This window comes from Panthera leo, chromosome A1 (genome assembly GCF_018350215.1).
Source record: "Panthera leo isolate Ple1 chromosome A1, P.leo_Ple1_pat1.1, whole genome shotgun sequence".
Lineage (NCBI taxonomy): Eukaryota > Metazoa > Chordata > Mammalia > Carnivora > Felidae > Panthera > Panthera leo.
Genome location: NC_056679.1, coordinates 82,342,058 through 82,360,546, shown reverse-complemented (window position 1 = coordinate 82,360,546; position 18,489 = coordinate 82,342,058). Strand labels below are relative to the sequence as shown.

General features: G+C 42.7%; 2 protein-coding genes across 4 annotated transcripts in view; one reads left to right on the top strand and one right to left on the bottom strand.

Moving 5' to 3' along the window:
• CHAMP1 (chromosome alignment maintaining phosphoprotein 1) overlaps window positions 1-11,299 on the top strand; it is a 30,443-nt gene extending 19,144 nt beyond the window's left edge. The window contains exons 3-5 of one of the 2 annotated variants that reach the window (XR_006200419.1): window positions 2,685-2,747; window positions 8,084-8,259; window positions 11,063-11,299. The gene's annotated coding sequence lies outside the window, so the exon portion shown is untranslated. The remainder of the gene's footprint in view (window positions 1-2,684; window positions 2,748-8,083; window positions 8,260-11,062) is intronic. The other variant, XR_006200420.1, reaches the window with a different exon arrangement.
• The window catches only part of UPF3A (UPF3A regulator of nonsense mediated mRNA decay), a 29,640-nt gene continuing 18,592 nt past the window's right edge, over window positions 7,442-18,489 (bottom strand). For both annotated transcript variants that reach the window (XM_042930970.1, XM_042930980.1), the window contains exons 10-11: window positions 16,695-16,843; window positions 7,442-8,239 (exon numbers count right to left, since the gene is read on the bottom strand). In XM_042930970.1, the coding sequence (XP_042786904.1) occupies window positions 8,116-8,239; window positions 16,695-16,843 (273 nt within the window). In that variant the 3' untranslated portion in view covers window positions 7,442-8,115. The remainder of the gene's footprint in view (window positions 8,240-16,694; window positions 16,844-18,489) is intronic.

Below are 18,489 nucleotides of genomic sequence, written 5' to 3'. Positions count from 1 at the left end.
AAAGTATCATGAGACTACACAACTTTCCAAACGTTTCTCATGTTTAAGGGATGTAGATTTTCCTGTATCTTAAGTAGTAAGTAGTAAGCTGGAATTTCTTAAGTAGTAAGCTGGAAGAGGGATGGCATTTAAGGGTTGGGGTGAGCGAACAAATGGCAGAAAGAACCAGTAATTTGGTGCAGCAAAGGCCTCTTTCCCTTATGGGTTGGCTGGTCTTTGGCACATCACATGGTTTGTCTGCAACACACCTGAATGATAATACTGCTTCTAAGATGAGTTCAAGGACACACAGGAGGAGGTTTGAGAGACAGTTTAGGAACACAGAGAAGGGTGTGAGCTTGAGGTCACAGAATGATTTCCAAAAGGCTAAAAAAGCAGAATGAATGTGTTTTAGACTTAATCAGATTGTGAGTACAGAATAAGCAAATGAGCCGGTTCCCAAAGGAGAATTTGGGGAACAACAGTGTATTTAGTGAAGGCTGAAATAGCCGCTGAAAATCTGTTTTTTATCAACTTTATTTCCCAATTGCAGTCATTTTTCATACAATTAAATATTTCTACTTGCTATTGACTAAAAAATAAACATATAGATTAGTTGCCAGGCAGAATCGTTTTTAGCAATATATATTTGACTATTAAATATGTGTAAAATGTTTGGTAGTAGTACAGAACAAAATTAAAGGGTTTATTGATTAGTTTTTAAATAAATTAACTATTCCTAAAGCCCAATACTAGAGTTTCATATACTCATGTACTGCTATTTACTGAAGCAACATAGCTCCCATTACCATATTCCCTGCTTCACAAACTCCTAAGTTTAGCTACACATTATACTGCATTACCTTAGGTAGTAAGAAACAGACTGTTAGCTCTACATAAGTTTAATCTTGACTTTACTGCATTTAGTAATCTCTTAACAAGATGTGTTCCTGATTCCTTTGTATAAATTTGTCCTCATTTTGAGACATAAATTTCATATTTATTTGAATTGAAAACAAAGTTATGGGGCACCTGTCTGGCTCAGTCAGTGGAATATGTGACTCTTTATCCCTGGTTTGTGGTTTCAAACCCCATGTTGGGTGTAAAGTTTACTTAAAACTCTTGGGGGCACCTGGGTGGTTCAGTCGGTTAAGCGTCTGACTCTTAGTTTCAGCTCAGGTCATGATCTCACGGGTCCATGAGATGGAGCCCTGTGTCTAGCTCCACGCTGAGAGCATGAAACCTGCTTGGGATTCTCTCTCTCTCCCTCTCTCTGCACCTCCCCACTTGCTCTCTCTCTCTCTCTCTGTCTCTCTCAAAATAAATAAACTTTAAAAAAAACAAAGTTATACTTTTCTGAGAAAATAAGCCTGATTTTGACTCATTGGTCTAAAAACAAAGACTAATTGGCAGAGGTTACATGGTGACTATTTTCCATAAATTGCTTAATTAAATCTACAATCCAAGGCTTTCGTAAACTCTCTGTAAAAATATTGTACTGACAAACATGTACTGAAATTACTGCCTTGAACTCCACCCACCAACAAGTTTTCTTGAATAGATCAGATTAAACTGTTTACCTCTAAGAATGAAAGGGTAGCAGGTGTGATTAGTAGTTATTTGATAAGTCCTGGTAAAGTCTTCTTCTGTGCCTGCTTCCCAGGAACAGAAAATTAATGAGTCTACTGATTGAATAACAAATCCTTTTAAAAGTCAGGTCTTTGGGGCGCCTGGGTGGCTCAGTCGGTTGGGTGTCCGACTTCGGCTCAGGTCATGATCTCGCAGTTCGTGGGTTCAAGCCCCGCATCAGGCTCTGTGCTGATGGCTCAGAGCCTGGAGCCTGCTTCGGATTCTGTGTCTCCCTCTCTCTCTGACCCTCCCCTGTTCATGCTCTGTCTCTCTCTGTCTCCAAAATAAATAAACGTTAAAAAAAAAATTAAAAAAAATCAGGTCTTTGGGGTGCCTGGGTGGCTCAGTCAGTTGAGCATCTGACTTCGGCTCAGGTCATGATCTCACAGTTCATGGGTTCAAGCCCCGCATCAGGCTCTGTGCTGACAGCTCAGAGCCTGGAGCCTGCTTTAGATTCTGTGTCTCCCTCTCTCTCTGCCCTTCCCTTGTTCATGCTCTGTCTCTCTCTCTCTCTCAAAAACAAACATTAAAAAAGTTAAATAAATAAATAAATAAATAAGGCAGGTCTTTGCTTTCAGTAAGATTCAGAGGATTATCAGATGGTAAACCCTCAGAAGTAATTTGTGATTATAGATAACTGGAACATTTGGTGTATAACTTGAAAGAAATTTAAAGAATTAGGTGGCATTTTTATAACAAGACCCCTCTGCTCCCTCATACATCAACACAGTCTCAGCAATTAGACCCATAAAAATGAAAAACAGAAGAGGACAAGGTATTCTTTCAATTCATCTGTGAACATATGAACCAACTGGAAAAAAAATCCCCATCTAAGATGAATTTTCTTTTTAACATTTTATTACTGGAAATTTTAAACATTCACAGGAGAGAGAGTAATAACATGGACCCATACCAGCTTCAGCAGTTGCCAATATGCTGCTGTTTTCAGTTCACAGAGGGACATTATACCTTCTCTGCTTAGGTCTTCGTCAGGCTGCTATAGCAGACCACCACTGACTGGCTCCCATGGTGGGCAACACCTGTGCCAGAATGTGTGTGTATGCTTCTTTGGGCAGGTTACCTGGAAGTCATGGATGGATTCTCTCTGCCTGGAATAAGAAATGACCCTCCCAAGAGAGGTGAGGAGCCCCCCACAGATTTCCTGCTGAACGAGCAGCAGCAGGGCAAGTACGGGCTGCGGTGGAGGGGACACAGGGTGCATGTGGCATTTTCAAGTCACCTTGGGCATCATGGCTGCTCCTTCCTCCCTATTTAAAGAAAGCCCTTGTTCTTGGCACTAGAGGCCTGACTCATGGATATGAGGAAAGCCAGGACGTGTCCCACTTGGCTGAACTTGTACAGGCTGACTGTGGTTTGCAGCAGCCCCCAGGAGAGCTGCAGAGCATCCATGAGACCTCCTGTCTAGGAGCTGATAGGGGTCCTCCATGGGCCACATGGTCAGATGCTTTTCTTTCCTGAGAGTGTCCCAGAGTGGAACCAACAAAGGGTGAATTGATTTGTTCACTCATTTAAAAGTGCCTACTCTGTGTCAGAACCAGTGTTAGGCTCTGGAATATGAAATGAATAAAGCAGCTTGCTTCTGTGGTGTTCAAAGGCAGAGGGGAGTGGTAACAGAAAAACTAGTGCTATGAGGGGATGAGTGGACACTGAGTTGATTCCTTTTTTTTTTTTTTAATGTTTATTTTTGAGAGAGAGTGTGTGTGTGCACAAGCAGGGGAGGGGCAGAGAGAGAGAGAGAGAGGGAGAGAGAGGAAGATACAGAATCTGAAACAGGCTCCAGGTAAGCTGTCAGCACAGAGCCCGACACAGATCTGGAACTGGGGAATGGCAAGATCATGACCTGAGCTGAAGTCAGACGCTTAACCGACTGAACCACCCTGGTGCCCCAACACTGAATTGATTCTTAAATGAAGAGTGAGTTTCCCAGGGGAATCTGGGTACTTGGGGCACTGGGGAGACTGGTCCATAGCAGGTGGCTCACACCCTTAGGTGCAGGTGGAGCCTGGGAGCCTTGTGGGATTAGAAGGTCTGCATGGGGCTCAAGCTGCTGTACTCTCCAACAAGTAAGGATACAAAGGAGAGGCATCTCAGTAGCTAAGGGGACAGCCACCTCAGCAGGAAACAAGGACACAAAGAGGTGACTGTTGAGGCAGCATGTGTGTGTTGGACACAGCAAGGGGCAGGAAGGATGCTACCGAGGCACAGGTTATCTCAGATTACTCAGGTTCACAGCAGTGCCGTCCCTAAAGTGACCCCAACTGGTGACACCCATGCTGGTCCCTTGTGTCCTCTACTTGAGACAGTCAACTCCACAGTTGCTCCCAAGATGTCAGTGAGCTGGGTTCCTGCGGCATACTGGCCCCTGAATCTTGCCAACGGAGACACAGCCTTGCCAACAGAGTCAAGCTTGTGGATCTTTGCCAATCTGCAGTAAATGCCTACAGAAAGAAAAGTCCCATAACAAACGTGTAGGTTCTCACAAGGTCCTTCGAGTGTAGCTAACCTCCTGGCTGGTGGAGGATCTCTGATCTGTGGAATTATTCTAGTCTAGAAATTGGTTGAAGGGACATGTCTCTACCTGATTGTTGCTCAAGTCAGGCCTATATTCACAAGACCTGACATAGGTTTTAACTACGCAAACCAAGCAGGAATCTAGTGGGCAGTTTATCCTTTTCAAACCTAGGCACTTGGTAATCAGTCACCCCCAGAATTATCTGGGGCAGGGCCATTCTGATCACTACACTGGCCCTGTTGCCTGCTATGTTCAGCTTCCTGGCTTGACACTAAACTCCTGAGTCTTCCTTTCCCATTTAAGCCAGGGTACCTGTATTAGTTGCCTCTGGCTGCCATGACAAATGGCCACAAGTGTAGTGGCTTAAAAGCACAGAAATTTATTCTGTTATAGTTCTAGAGGCTGAACCCACCATCAGTATAAGCAGGGCTTGTTCCCACTGGAGGCTCTGGGGGACAGTCTGATCTTGGCCTCCTCCAACTTGTGGGGGCTGGGCTTCCTTGGCTCGTAACAGCATCTGCACATCACCTTCTCTGCATACCTGGGTGTAAAATCTTTCCCTGCCTCCCCCTCTCAGATCCTGAATTTAATCACGTGTACAAAGACCCTTTTTCTCCCCAGGCTCCAAAGACTAGGATGTGGACATCTCTTGCGGCCATCCTCCAGCCCACTCCAGAGTCCACCTTAAATGTGATGGGAATTTTTGGCCTCTCAACTTCACTTGGCCACCACTGAGTTTAGGCCCCTAGTAGCCAGTCGAGCAAACAACTAGAACTTCTCCTTTGTTTAAACCAACACACTATCCATGAATTCAATCCAACTTAGTATCATTTTCTTTCTTCTCTAGACTCCTGCCCTCAGAATCTATTCTTTCATTTGTTACCCTCATTTTGGCTGACATGAATTCTTAAAGGGCTGTGTTCTTTTTGTGTGGAAGCCAAGTTGTTCCAGTATCAACTTTGTTATTGGCTACTTCAGGTCTGAAAACAGTGGTGGCGTGGGGAGAAACATAAGATCTGTTTCCTTGGGGACGGGACAGCATGGGAGTAACAGTGGGTCTGGGTGTTGGTGAGCCTGTCAAAGACTCCTAAATACCTCCATTCTGGTTCAGAGGACACTCTTTCTGTGTTACTGAACGAACTGTCACATATGTGGCTATTTCAACCCTGTTTTACCCCTTGCATAGCAACTCTCAGGGTTTATGTTTTAAGAATTCAGGTTGTTTTGTTTGCTGCTTACATTGCAACTCAGGACTGTTAGAAATCACCACCCGACACTACAATCTTGCATTGCTTTTGCCTTTCACGTTGTTCCGTGGTGATCGCAATGGAGCAAACCTGAACAAATCCACAACAGATATTGATACCAGGTCACCACAGGTGATTAGCCACTTTCCACCACAGGGTATGGGCTGCCAGATTCTTTTTGCTGGATACTAATGGTATTTCTGCTCAGGCCAGTGTAACTTCTTCCTTCAGCTTTCCCTGTGTTACTTTTGCCTCTAACTCCCTCCCTGTTTGTCAGTTTTCCTTTAGAGTTCTTGGTTTTAAGCAACAGAAACCAATCCTAGTTGACTTAAGCAGAGAAGGGAAATTATTGGAAGGATCTCAAGTGGCCCAGAGAATGAACTTGAAGCCTGGAGAATGAGCTAAGTCTCAGAACCAACAGACCGGGTGCAGTGTAGTGAGCACGTACTGGGCCCCTGGGGAAGCACCACTGCCCTCCCACTGGGTGCCGTTATCCCCACCACCACAGGCTGCTGCCTTGGATGGCCTGATTGTGCCTGCCTCTGCATCACTCTTGAGTCAGGGTTATGACGTCAAGCTCTGGCTTCCTGTTGCCAGGAGCAAGGGACCCCAATAGATCAGTGTACTTGGGGAGAAGATGATTGATTAAAAGGTACATTTCTTTGTCCACACTTTATTTCAGTCCTTACGCCAGTGAACTGTAATGGTCTATTCATCCACTTGTGTGGATTTTCCTGGCAAACAGAGAGCTCATTATCAGCACAAGTCCTGTGCTTTGTAACATGAGCATGTGGCATCTGTCCCCGGCACAGCATACACACCCAGACAAGTGGGTCGTCACTGAAGGAATAAAGTAAGTGTGTAGGCTGTAAAGCTGCCCTTGGCAGGTGAGGGTTTGTGTCTGTGGTCTGGAAGGGGGAGATGCAGTCATCTCTCTTATTCTTAGAGGGTAGAACTTGTAATTCACATCTTAGAAGCAGCACAAGACGGTTACTGAAATGTGTATTAAGTGGAAATGCTAGGTTCTAGGAAAACCTGGATGACTTCACATTTTTCTAAATATTTCTTGATTAATTTGCAAAAGTTGCAAGAGGAACCACAGCTCTATCACATTACGACCTATCAATTGGTTGTCCATTAGAACCTCGAGCCTTTGGGGTTTCTCTTCATAGTCGTTTGTAAGTGGAAGTAATGGCTGTGTGCTGCTGGGGCCTCTGGGTCTGATAGGCAGTATGGTGGGGTTTCTCAAGGCTTCAGAACCACCTTGAGGATAAGAGCTGAGACCTAAATTATCAGTAGTTCTTAGGCAGCACTTGAGAATGTGCATTTCTGACAAGTCCTCTAGGAGCTGCTGGGGGTGGGGTATCACACTGTTGTACAAAGAGTGGATTTCCTTGGGGGAATGAAAGCTTCCTCACACATTAAAACAAAACAAAACCTTTCGTCCAGGGTCAGATTTGTGTGCAAGTAATAGAAACAGTCACTCAAACTGTTTACACAAGGGACACCCCCCTCACCTAACAGAAGCCCACAGGAGGTGGGCAGTTCGACCACCACGGTCAGGAGCCTGGGGTCTTCCCACCTCTTCATTTTGGCTCTGTGTGAAGGCTGACTACCCTTGGGCCTCTTTGGCCACATACGGGAGGATAGAGTTAGGTCTGCCCTGTGCCCTCCCTGCACTCACTGACATCATGTGCCCATCACCTGACCAGTGGCAGCCAGCAGGACCAGGCCCAGGCCCAGAGCAGACTGGCCGCGTCTGGGGTCTGCCCTGGTCAGAAGGAAGCAGGCTGCTGGGGGATCTGCTTGGAAGAAGGAAGGCGACAGGAATCACATGGCTACTTGGCAATGGAGAGAAAATACATATCATTATCTGTCACTTAAGGTGACAGTTTTTCCCTAGAATATTGAATCACTCCATTTTATGTTTATGGCAAGATAATGGTGACAACAATTTAGTGCTGGGTTACAAAGAGCCTAATGTATGACACTTACAGCTTTTTAAAAGTTGTTCCTTTGAGTATCTGACAAACATTTAATATAGACCATTCCATAGAAAGAAAGAGTATGATCTTGTTTATTCATAATATCAGGGAGACTAATTTAGGGGCCATGGATGGCCACTAGAGCAACAGTGTCATATCAACACTCAACATGGATTTCGGATGAAGGGTTTCTGATCTAGACAATCTGGTTCTGGCACTTATGACCTGGAAGATTCGAGGAAGACCCTACCTTTTAGGGGTTTCAGCTCCTTGTATGTTTAAGGAAGAGTATGAGCCCTGACAATGCAGGGACTGGTCTGCTGTGTTCACTGCTTATGCCCGACACCTACAAAAGTGCCTGCCACACAGAGGCGCTTGGAGAGAATGTGACGAAGGAATGCAGGAACCCCCCAGAGTGGTTACACTGCCTCTTCAAAGGACTGTTGTCAGACTACAAGTAAAGAGCATCATAAATGTGAGATGCTGTTACTTCACTTGAGGGACACTGGAATTCCTTAATGATGCCCATCTTTTCAGTGGGAATATGGCTTTGTTACAAAGATAGGTATACCCTCTGTGAAGAAGCACAGGTGCTCCTCAAATCAAGTGATGTTTTTTGAGAGTGTGTGGGACTGATTTGGCCTATTATAACCTGGTCTGTCTCTGCCTGTGTCTACCCGTCTCTGTCTCTCTCTCTCACTGATGTTTAGGGCAGATGCACAATGTGTTTGGGAAAGAAGTATCATTGGATTATTCTTTGAATCTGCGTCATGAAAATTTGATTTGTTAATTCACATGCCTGACAACATAATGCTACAGATCTTCTCTTTTCTTGATTTGGATGACATTGGGCAGCTCTCAAAAACCTGCAAAAAAATTCCAAAAGGTAAGGCCTTAAAATATTATATACACACACACACGCACACGCACACACACGTGTGTGCATGTATTTTTTACTGGTAAATATTACACAGAATTTCAAAGAGAAAGGACATGATTTAGAAAACCTTAACTTCATGTAATGACGCACTGGATTTTGGCAATGATAAAATATGTTTTACTTACAGCCTAAGAAACTGGTTAAGTTATGCTCAAGAGGAAAAAGTAGCACCAAGAAAGAAAGATAAAGTGGTTTTTTGTAAAATATAAGGTCAATGAGCACTGTAGGCAAAACTATTCTAGCAAAAGGAAATGCATCATGCTGCATTTCAAGGTAAATGGTGTTAAAACACACATATTAAAGAGAATGTTAAAAACAGTACTAATACAGTTTCTAATTGAACTTAAGCAAATACTAAAAACAGAAAAAGAAATTGCATGGAAATTCCTAAGGGTGGTTTTCACCAGTGTCCTTCAATGAGAAACTTGGCAGCAGATTAACAAAGATCCCTGGGGAAAGAATTACTTTTCAAATTCCTAATTTTACACATATTGTTTCAGGCATCTGTAGATATTTGGTAATAAATAAATTTTGAATTCCTTAGGAATGAGAAGCAATGAAAATCTATCTTTGTATATAATCATTATTTAAAAGTTAGAAAACAACTAAAAATCACTTAATCCTACCTCCAATTGCTATTAAATTGTGGAATAGTTCCTGTATTTTTCCTAAAAGCTTGAGTATGTTTTGTGTTTGTACCTACTAACTCCCTTCACCCATTTTGCCCATCCCTCCCACCCATCGCCCCTAGCCCCCAACGACCACCAGTTTGTTCTCTGTATTTATGAGTCTGTTTCTGTTTGTGTTTTTAGATTCCACATAGGAGTGAAATCATTTGTAGTACTTTTTTTTCTGTCTTATTTCACTTACAGTAACACCCTCTATGTCCAACCGGGTTGTCACAAATGACAAGATCTCATACTTTTTTTGTGACTAGAGTAATATTCCATGGTATATACAAACCGCATCTTTATTCATCTATCCACAAACACCTGGGCTGCTTCCATATCTCGGCTATTGTAAATAATCCTGCAATAAACATAGTGGTGCATATAACTTTCCAAATTAGTGTTTTCATTTTCTTTGGGAAAATACCCAGCAGTGGAATTACTGAATCATATGGTATTCCCATTTTTCATTTTTTTAGGAAATTCTGTACCATTTTCCACAATACACTCCCACCAGCAGTGTACGAGGTTCCCTTTTCTCCACATCCTTACCCACGCTTGTTATCTCTTGTCTTTGATCTTGGCCATTCTGAACAGGATGAGGTGATCTCTCATCGTGGTTTTAATTTGCAGTTCCCTGATGATTAGTGATGTTGTGCACCTTTTCATGTGTCTTTTGACCATCTGTGTCTTTGGGAAAATATCTATTCAGGTCTTCTGCCTGTTTATTAATCAGATTATTTTTTTCCAGTAATGATTTGTATAATCTTTATATATTTTGGATACTAACCCCTTATCAAATATGTCATTTACAAATATCTTCTCCCATTCTGTAGGTTGCCTTTTTGTTTTGTTGGTGGTTTCCTTTGCTGTGCAAAAGATTTTCTTTTTGGTGTAGTCCCAATGGTTTCTTTTTGCTTTTGTTTCCCTTGCCTGAGGAGAGGTAGCCACAAATATGTTGCTAAGGCTGAGTAATCCATGAGATTACGGCCTATGTTTTCTTTGAGGAGTTTTACAGTTTCGGGTCTCACTGTTAGATGTTTAATCCATTTGGGGTTTATTTTTGTGTGTGGTGTAGAAAAGTGATCCGTCTTCATTCTTCTGCCCGTAGCTGTCCAGACCCAGCACCATTTACTGAGGAGACTATCCTGTCCCCATTGTGTATTCTTGCTTCCTTTGTTGCAGATTGATTGACCGTGTTCTTACATGTTGGTACACATCTTTCCAGACATTTTCTAGCACAGACATCCTGTATATCTATGAACTATTTAAAGCACATCCCGTACTTGTAATTTTGTGACACACTGTGGACATTTCAATGTCTGTATTCTGCCATGGCTGCTGAGGAGCAGTGGGCAGAGCATAGGGACAGCTGGCATGCTTACTGTCTGTACATGTGCAGGTCTGTCTGTAGGGTGCAGTGTTAGGAGTTCAAATGCTGAGTGTGAGGATATTTCCATTTTATATTTTGATATGGCAATTTTGCCTGAGGAATTTCCTTCCTAACACAGGAATGACCAAATCTTGTTGGAATGATCCAGGAGAGGGGAGCCACCACTGGTTTCCTTCCTAATGTCCTGCACACTCTTAGCCCTTGGGTTTCCAGTGACAGGCCTTTCTCACAGCTCCAGCCACCACAACAAAATACCATAGATGGGGGGCACCTGGGTAGTTCAGTTGGTTAAGCGTCCAACTTTGGCTCAGGTCATGATCTGGCAGTTTGTGGGTTCGAGCCCCACGTCGGGCTCTGTGCTGACAGCTCAGAGCCTGGAGCCTGCTTCAGAATCTGTGTCTCCTTCTCTCTCTGCGCCTCCCCCACTTGCACTCTGTCTCTGTCTCAAAAATGAATAAACATTAAAATTAAAAAAAAAAAATACTGCAGATGGGCCACTTTAGCCACAGACACTTCTCACAGTTCTAGAGGCTGGAAGTTCAAGATCAAGGTGCTAGCTGTTTTGGTTCTTAGTGAGGCATTCCTAACTTACACCTTTTGGTGTTTCCTCCTACAAGGACACTAATTCTATCAGATCAGAGCCCCATACTTATGACCTCATTTAACACTGATTACTTCTTTACTCCAGATATAGCCACACTGAGGAAGCAGTTAAGACTTCAACATGTGAACCCTGTGGAGACCAAGTTCAGTCCATAGTAAGGCTTGAGTGTGAATATCATGGTTTCTATCACTGTTAAGACATCTAAGAAACACCAGCAGTTTTGTACCCAAACAGCATCTTCTACATTGGCCCTCACACCTGAGTGACACAAGAATCCTTTGTCAAATCAATTGTTCCATTTTTTGGTTCAGGAAAGTATGGTCCTGGGGCACCTGGGTGGCTTAGTCGATTACACGTACAACTTTGGCTCAGGTCATGATCTCGCGGTTCGTGAGTTCGAGCCCCGCGTTAGGCTCTGTGCTGACAGCTCAGAGCCTGGAGTCTGCTTCAGATTCTGTGTCTCCCTCTCTCTCTCTGCCCCTCCCCCACTCACGCTCTGTCTCTCAAAAATAAACGTTAAAAAAAAAAAAAGCATGGTCCCAGTGATGCAGGAAGTGGCTACTTCGTGCATGTATAACTGGGCAAATTATATGTAGGCACACGGCTCTCAGTTTGGCACCTTGATTTTTCTATCATGACAATAATTTATTCTACTAAAAATGCTATTATCATTGAAAAATGCCATTCTTCTATGGGGTAGACTGCTTGTGTTTAAATTGGCCAAGATGCCTTACCTTTTATCCCTTTAGTCATACCAAGTTACTTATGTAATTATTTTTTTAGATGTGTAACAGTGAAGAACTTGGGGAGAAATTTAACATGTTACAAGACAAACATGCTTTTGACACAAAGAAGGATAGACACTTACAAGAAGTTGTAAGCTTTCCACCAAAATGCAGGCCAACAGAAACACACAGAGAAGACAGCATTTTTCTAAACTTGACTGAAGTGACAAACTTTTAAAAGTAAGGATTTAAACTGAATTTTCATATAATAATGACTATCATTAAACCTTACTAAAGCTGACACTGGGTGGAAGAAATTACCTGGTAGATTTAAGCAGGCTAATTTGTTTGGGGAAAAACAAACGAACAAAAAAACAACCCTCTTGACTCTGAACACTGTTCTGAAAATAAACTTATTTTCGCTCTTTTTTTTTCTTTTTTTGGTAGTAATTAACACAGATTGAATAGATCAAATATCCATTTAAATTCTCCATTTTAATCTCTGACATGTTCTTAATTTTAAAGACAGGAAGAATAGAACAGAAAACAAATCTGTCTAAAGTATAATTACCTCTCTTTTCATCAGAGTTAAGAAAATAGACTTAAAAATGAGAATTCACTCATACAGATGAAAATAAAAAATCCTTTCTCATGGCGTAATGTGAAGAAATTCATGCCCTTCTCCACCCGAGGTCCTCTCCATGTCACGACTGCGGCTGAGCCATAACCACTCCTCTCCTTAGTTCCTGGGGCCACATGATCCACTAGACTTCCTGAGACTTGTATTAAAGAATCTGTTGCCCCGTGAGCTACCTCACCCTCCCCAAGTGTTTCACTGTCATGTGATTCATTAAGTGGGAGACAATTACTTGGTAATACTATTATCAAGCAAGTGAAAACTTATTTCCGAAGTTGTATGTGAGATTCTTCAAGGTACCTATTTCACGTCAGATTTGAGGAATTACTTCAGTCAGTTGGTGTTTCTAATTTACTAGCAAGACTGAGAGCCATTAAAATACTGATAGTTGGGGCGCCTGGGTGGCTCGGTCGGTTAAGCGTCCGACTTCGGCTCAGGTTATGATCTCACGGTCCGTGAGTTCGAGCCCCGCGTCGGGCTCTGTGCTGACAGCTCGGAGCCTGGAGCCTGTTTCGGATTCTGTGTCTCCCTCTCTCTCTGCCCCTCCCCTGTTCATGCTCTGTCTCTGTCTCAAAAATAAATAAACGTTAAAAAAAAAATTAAAAAAAAAAATACTGATAGTTAATGCTCTGCTTTGCTATGTTCATGTTTAAATATAATTACTAAAATTATTAGGTAGCTGTGGGGTGCCTCGGGGCGGGGGGGGGGGGGCTCAGTCGGTTGACCATCCAACTCTTGATTTTCGCTCAGGTCATGATCTCAGAGTTGTGGGATCGAGCCCTGCATCAGGCTCTGTGCTTAGAATGGAGCCTGCTTGGGATTAACTGTCTCCCTCCCTCTGCCCTTCTCCCTTGCTCGTGCTCTCTCTGAAAAATAAAAATAAAAATAAAAATAAAATACTTAGGTAGCTGAATAAAACCAAAAACAAATCCAAAATGAGAAACAGAAAAAAGAAAGTTTTGCAGAGGAATTACTAGAAAGTGAACCAACAGGTGGCCAACCCCACCCCACTCCTTGGTCATGGTGAGCCCTCCCCACAATACGGGCTCCCATGGGCAATGCCCGTGTGAAGAATATTCTTTAACATTTCTATCATTTCTTAGACATGTGATAAACTCAAAAACTTATTTCTGGGTAATTAGTAGTAAAAACTTTACGAATATGAAAACAGCTTTTGGCTTTGCCAGCAACAAGTGCTGGACATCTCTAAACCTGTTTCTTAGTTTGTAAAAGGGAGATTATGTGTGTCGTGTCCTGTCCAACCATCTTAAAAATGAGTCTAAGCCAAAACTAGGGAGTATACATGGAAGTGTTTTATACCGAAGTAGTCCATTATACAAATGTATTATTGTTTTAAATCAGTAATCTCAAAGTGACTTCTGCGAAGCCCTGGGGACAGATCTCAAGAATCTTTCACAGGATGTAGCTACTTTTTATTTACTTATTTTCCAGCCTCATGGAGGTATAATTGACAAGTAAATTTATAATATATATTTAAAGCATACAACATATTGATTGGTAAAATGCATACATTATGAAAGGATTCACACTGAGTAATAAATAGCACCTCACATATTTACTTCTTTTTGGTGAGAAAATTCTGTCTTAGCAAATTCCAATTATACAATACAGTATTAACTATCGTCACTGTTATACATTAGACCCTTGACCTATTAATCTTATAACTGAATAACAGAACTTCACTAACCTCTCCCTATTTCCCTCATGCCCTAGTCCCTGGCAGCCACCATTTTACTCTGTTTCTAGGAGTTTGACTTTTTTTTTTTTAGGCTGTACATATATAAGGGATAGCAGGCAGTATTTGTCTTTTTCTGTCTGGCTTACTTCACTTAGTATAATGCTCTCCAAGTTCATCCATGTTGTTGAAAATGGCAGGGTTTCCTTTTTTAAGGCTGCATAATACTCATTTCATTTTTTTTATCCATTCACCCATAGTGGACACTAAGGCTGTTTCCACACCTTGGCAACTGTGAATAATCTGTGACAACCATGTGAACAGATATCTCTTTGAGGTAGTGGTTCCAATTCCCTTTGGATCTATGCCCACAGTGGCACTGATGGATCATATGGTAGTTCTATTTTTAATTTCTTGAGGAACCTCCACGCTGGCAAACCATAGTGGCTCTAACATTTGGCATTCCGACCAACACTGCATGAGGGTTCCCTTTCCTTCACATCCTTGCCAAGACTTGCTCTCTTTTTTATTTTACCCACTCTGACAGGTGTGAGGTGGTATCTCATTGTGGTTTTGATTTGTATTTCCCTGGTGATGAGTGATGCTGAGCACCTTTTCACGCATCTGTTGGCTATCTGGATGTCTTCTTTGGAAAAATGTCTATTCAGGTCTTTTGCTCCTTTTTCTTTTTTAATTGGGTAATTTGGTTTTTTTTGCTATTGAGTTGCTATGAATTCTTTCCATATTTTGGATATTAACCCCTTATTAGGTATGTTGTTTGAAGATATCTTCTTCCTCTCCATAGGCTGCCTCTTCATTTTATAGATAGGTTCCTTTCCTGTGAAGAAGTTTTTCAGTTCAATGTGGTTCCATTGTTTATTTTTACTTTTGTTGCCTTTGCTGTTGGTGTCAAAATATAAAAAATTATCACCAAGACCGGTATCAAGGAGCTAACCCTCTGTGTTTCCTTCTAGAAATTTGATGGTTTCAGGTCTTATGTTCAAGGCTTTATTCTTATTCTATTTTGAGCTGTACTTGTGTTTACAGATCAAAGCCCAAGTCAGCAGTGAGGACACAGTGTCTCACTGATCAGGAAATCCAGTGTGACCCAAAGTCTAAGTAGGAGTCAGCAAAGTACGATCCACAAGCCAAATATGGCCTGCTATGTATCTTTATAAATAAAATCTTATTGGAACACAGCCCTGCCCATTTGTTATGTATTGCATAATGGCAGAGTTTGCAAGTTGTAACAGAGACCAGAGAGCCTGCAACATCTAAATAGTTACTACCCACCTACCCTTTTTCCATCAGGGATGACCCCACCAGGTCACATAGACCTCACTAAATCACAGCAAGTCCTTTGCCCCCTCCCCCCGCCAAATTCTTGGAGCTCCAGAGTCAAGAGCAAGGGCATAGCAATGCCATGGAATAGACTATATGTCTGACAGACATTTTTAAAATGATAAATGAGTATTCTAAGTTTTTTGATAAATGTTTCATATCTAGAAAGGAATAGATACAACCAGCAAAATTCTCAGATAACTAAAGCTACATTTTATTTATTTATTTAAAAAAAATTTTTTTTAAATGTTTATTCATTTCTTGAGAGAGAGCACGAGAGTGGGGAGGGGCAGAGAGAGAAGGAAGACACAGAATCTGAAACAGGCTCCAGGCTCTGAGCTGTCGGCACAGAGCCCGACGTGGGACTCAAACCCACGAAGTGTGAGATCATGACCTGAGCTGAAGTCAGATGCTTAACCGACTGAGCCACCCAGGCGCCCCTAAAGCTACATTTTAAAAAGCAATGTTTTATTATGTAAAATTTGATGTAGGAAAAGTACAACTGGACTTCAAATTCATAGCAACTAAAATTTTTATTTAGTAAGTGGTTCAAAGCATAGTGCCAAAAATACATTAATGTTTAAAAATTTCACTAACATTAAAAAATACTGTAGAACACATAACTGCAGAAAGTTCCAATGAGTCATTTCAAAATAAAACTGCCTCAGACTGTGAAAAGAAAAACCCTAGATGCCATAACTAAGTTATCCTTGTCCCAAAATAATGCCCTTACGTTGTCTCAGCAACCCTTAAATCACGGTGGTTATACACCATGAGCACATCCATCAAAAGACTGTGAAAAAAGTCAGTGACCACATTGCTAAAAGGGCAATTCTTAAAGCTGTCAGATTTTATACAGTGTTAAGTTCCTATCACAGGGGCTATAACACAATACAGACTTCAGGGAATCTTCAGGACAGATGGCACAGGTGTCTGTATCACCGAGTTACAATGGAATGAGAGCCCTCCCTTCCCCCGAACAATAGCTCACATACTACGTGATATGAATCCCAACAGATCACTTACAAATGTGTAGAACTCAAAGTACAGGTTATTTTGGCTAAATGATACATACTACTTTATACTAAAAATAATAAAATCTATGACAACTTTTCAATTTTTTAAAAGATTGCTTCTTTCTTAAGAATGGTTTCTAGATGTTTCTATGCCACATTTATATTTCTAGTTTCTGATTTCTTTATAAGGAGTAAATTCACTTTGCAGGTTAGATTCAAGGCTGATTTGTACATTTCCAGAATGCCCTCTCTAACCCACAGAATGCTGAATGGAAGGTCCCAAACATATGCGCTGACTCACCCCGCCTGTTCGCTCTTCTGGGAACCCCCCTGTGCTGAATCTTCAGCCTCGTCCCTGTTCCTGCCAGGGCACTCCACAGAAGTTCCCCTACCACCTTCTCGTGCTCGGATGCGAACTCTTGGCTGGTACAGCTGCAAGGCCGGCCGATCCTGCCAGGACAGAGCAGTGGGTTACCCTTCCAAAGGCCAGCAACACAGGAGGGAGTAACTTCTCTACTTCCAGGGTCTGATAACTCTAATTACCTAAAAAAAAAATCAACTAAAAATCTGCCTTTTTCACAGCACTATCTCATCTCAGAAACCAGACACTTTGAAGCTAAAAAAAAAAAAAAAAAAAAAAAAAAAAAGCCATGAACAGAAAGACAGTTAATATTTAAAATAACTTGAAAAAAGGTAAAAATTAGTATCTGGGAAAAGGTTACTGTGCAAACCCAGATCTCCCTGGAACCAGCAGAACCACGGCGTCTGCCCTCCCAGGCAGAGGTGAAGACTTACACATTTCAGCCCCTCTAAATTACCAGGCAGGGTGAACACGTGGCCTGAGACAAAGCAAGGCATGGCCCCTCAGCGGCGGCTTTTTAAGGCCATGAACTAAATAATTACTGATGTCTGTAATGAGTGATTTCTATGTGGGTTATTTCTGAACTGCCCCTTCATAGGAAACACCAACCCATCATCTGATTCAAGTCTTAGAGGTGAAGAAACGCAATGATGGTTGAGCAACGTGAATAAGACACTACGGAACTGCTTCCAGATATCAGCACAGTGAGGCCAGGGAAGGACAGAACAGCAGAAGCCAGGTAGCTCTGCCCTGATGGAGAGGAGGAACAACCAAACCCCAGCTCAGGGGAGCTTCCAGCCCCTCAAGGAAGCCTCCTACACTCCTTCTGTGGCCACCTGGGGGCCCAAGGACAGGGCAGCTTGGGTGGGCATATCTGGGGAGGTGTTTCTGCAGGGCCCCACAGTCACTGCCAGGGCACTTAGCAGCCCTTTTCCCCAGTGGAAGCCTGGCCAGGGAGGAGAGTGGCAAAGGCCTTGGCAGGACCCATGGGTGCAGAGAGAAGGGCAGGGTTCGCATGCCACCTCCTGCCCGGGGCCAACACACATGGTCCTGCTCTCACCAGGGCAGCACTGGTGTGCACAGATGGGGGTCAACACTGATACTGAAAGAACATCGTAACCTGCCAGGCCTCGTAAGAAGCAGCCATTATGCACAAGGCGCCTCATTTCCACCACAGCATCACAGAGTTCATGGAGAGGACTCCCAACGCCTAAAGCTGTGCTCACTGCTGCTACAAAAAAAGGGAGCTGAAAACAAGTGTTCATATAAACACCTCCCACCAAAAAGACCCATGGCTGTTCTGGTGTACCTGAGATTAAGGAAACTAGAGAAACTCCTGGGTGACACAGATGTGATTAGCCAGGGGTGAAGAAGGCTCTCCTCTTGCCTGTGGTTTTGCCTGCCCTGGAAACATTTTAAAAATCAACATCACTAATACCAGCAACACCCTGGGTGACTGGAAGGGAAGGCAGATCTGAGAAAAACAGTCTCAGGTCACACACTGTATGCTTCCACTTACATAGCACTTATATAGCAATGACGAAACCATGCAGACAGCAGACAGTGTCCCTGTCGAGGTTGTGAATGGGGTGGGACGAGGGTGTTCCCCTTGGACACTGGGCGGCCAGGCTGTGGGGGACTCACTGGCACCACGGGGCCTGGCCCTATAGGGAGGGGACCCCATTAATAGTGCTTCTCTACAACAATGTGATCTGAGTAAAAGTTAACCTCAAAC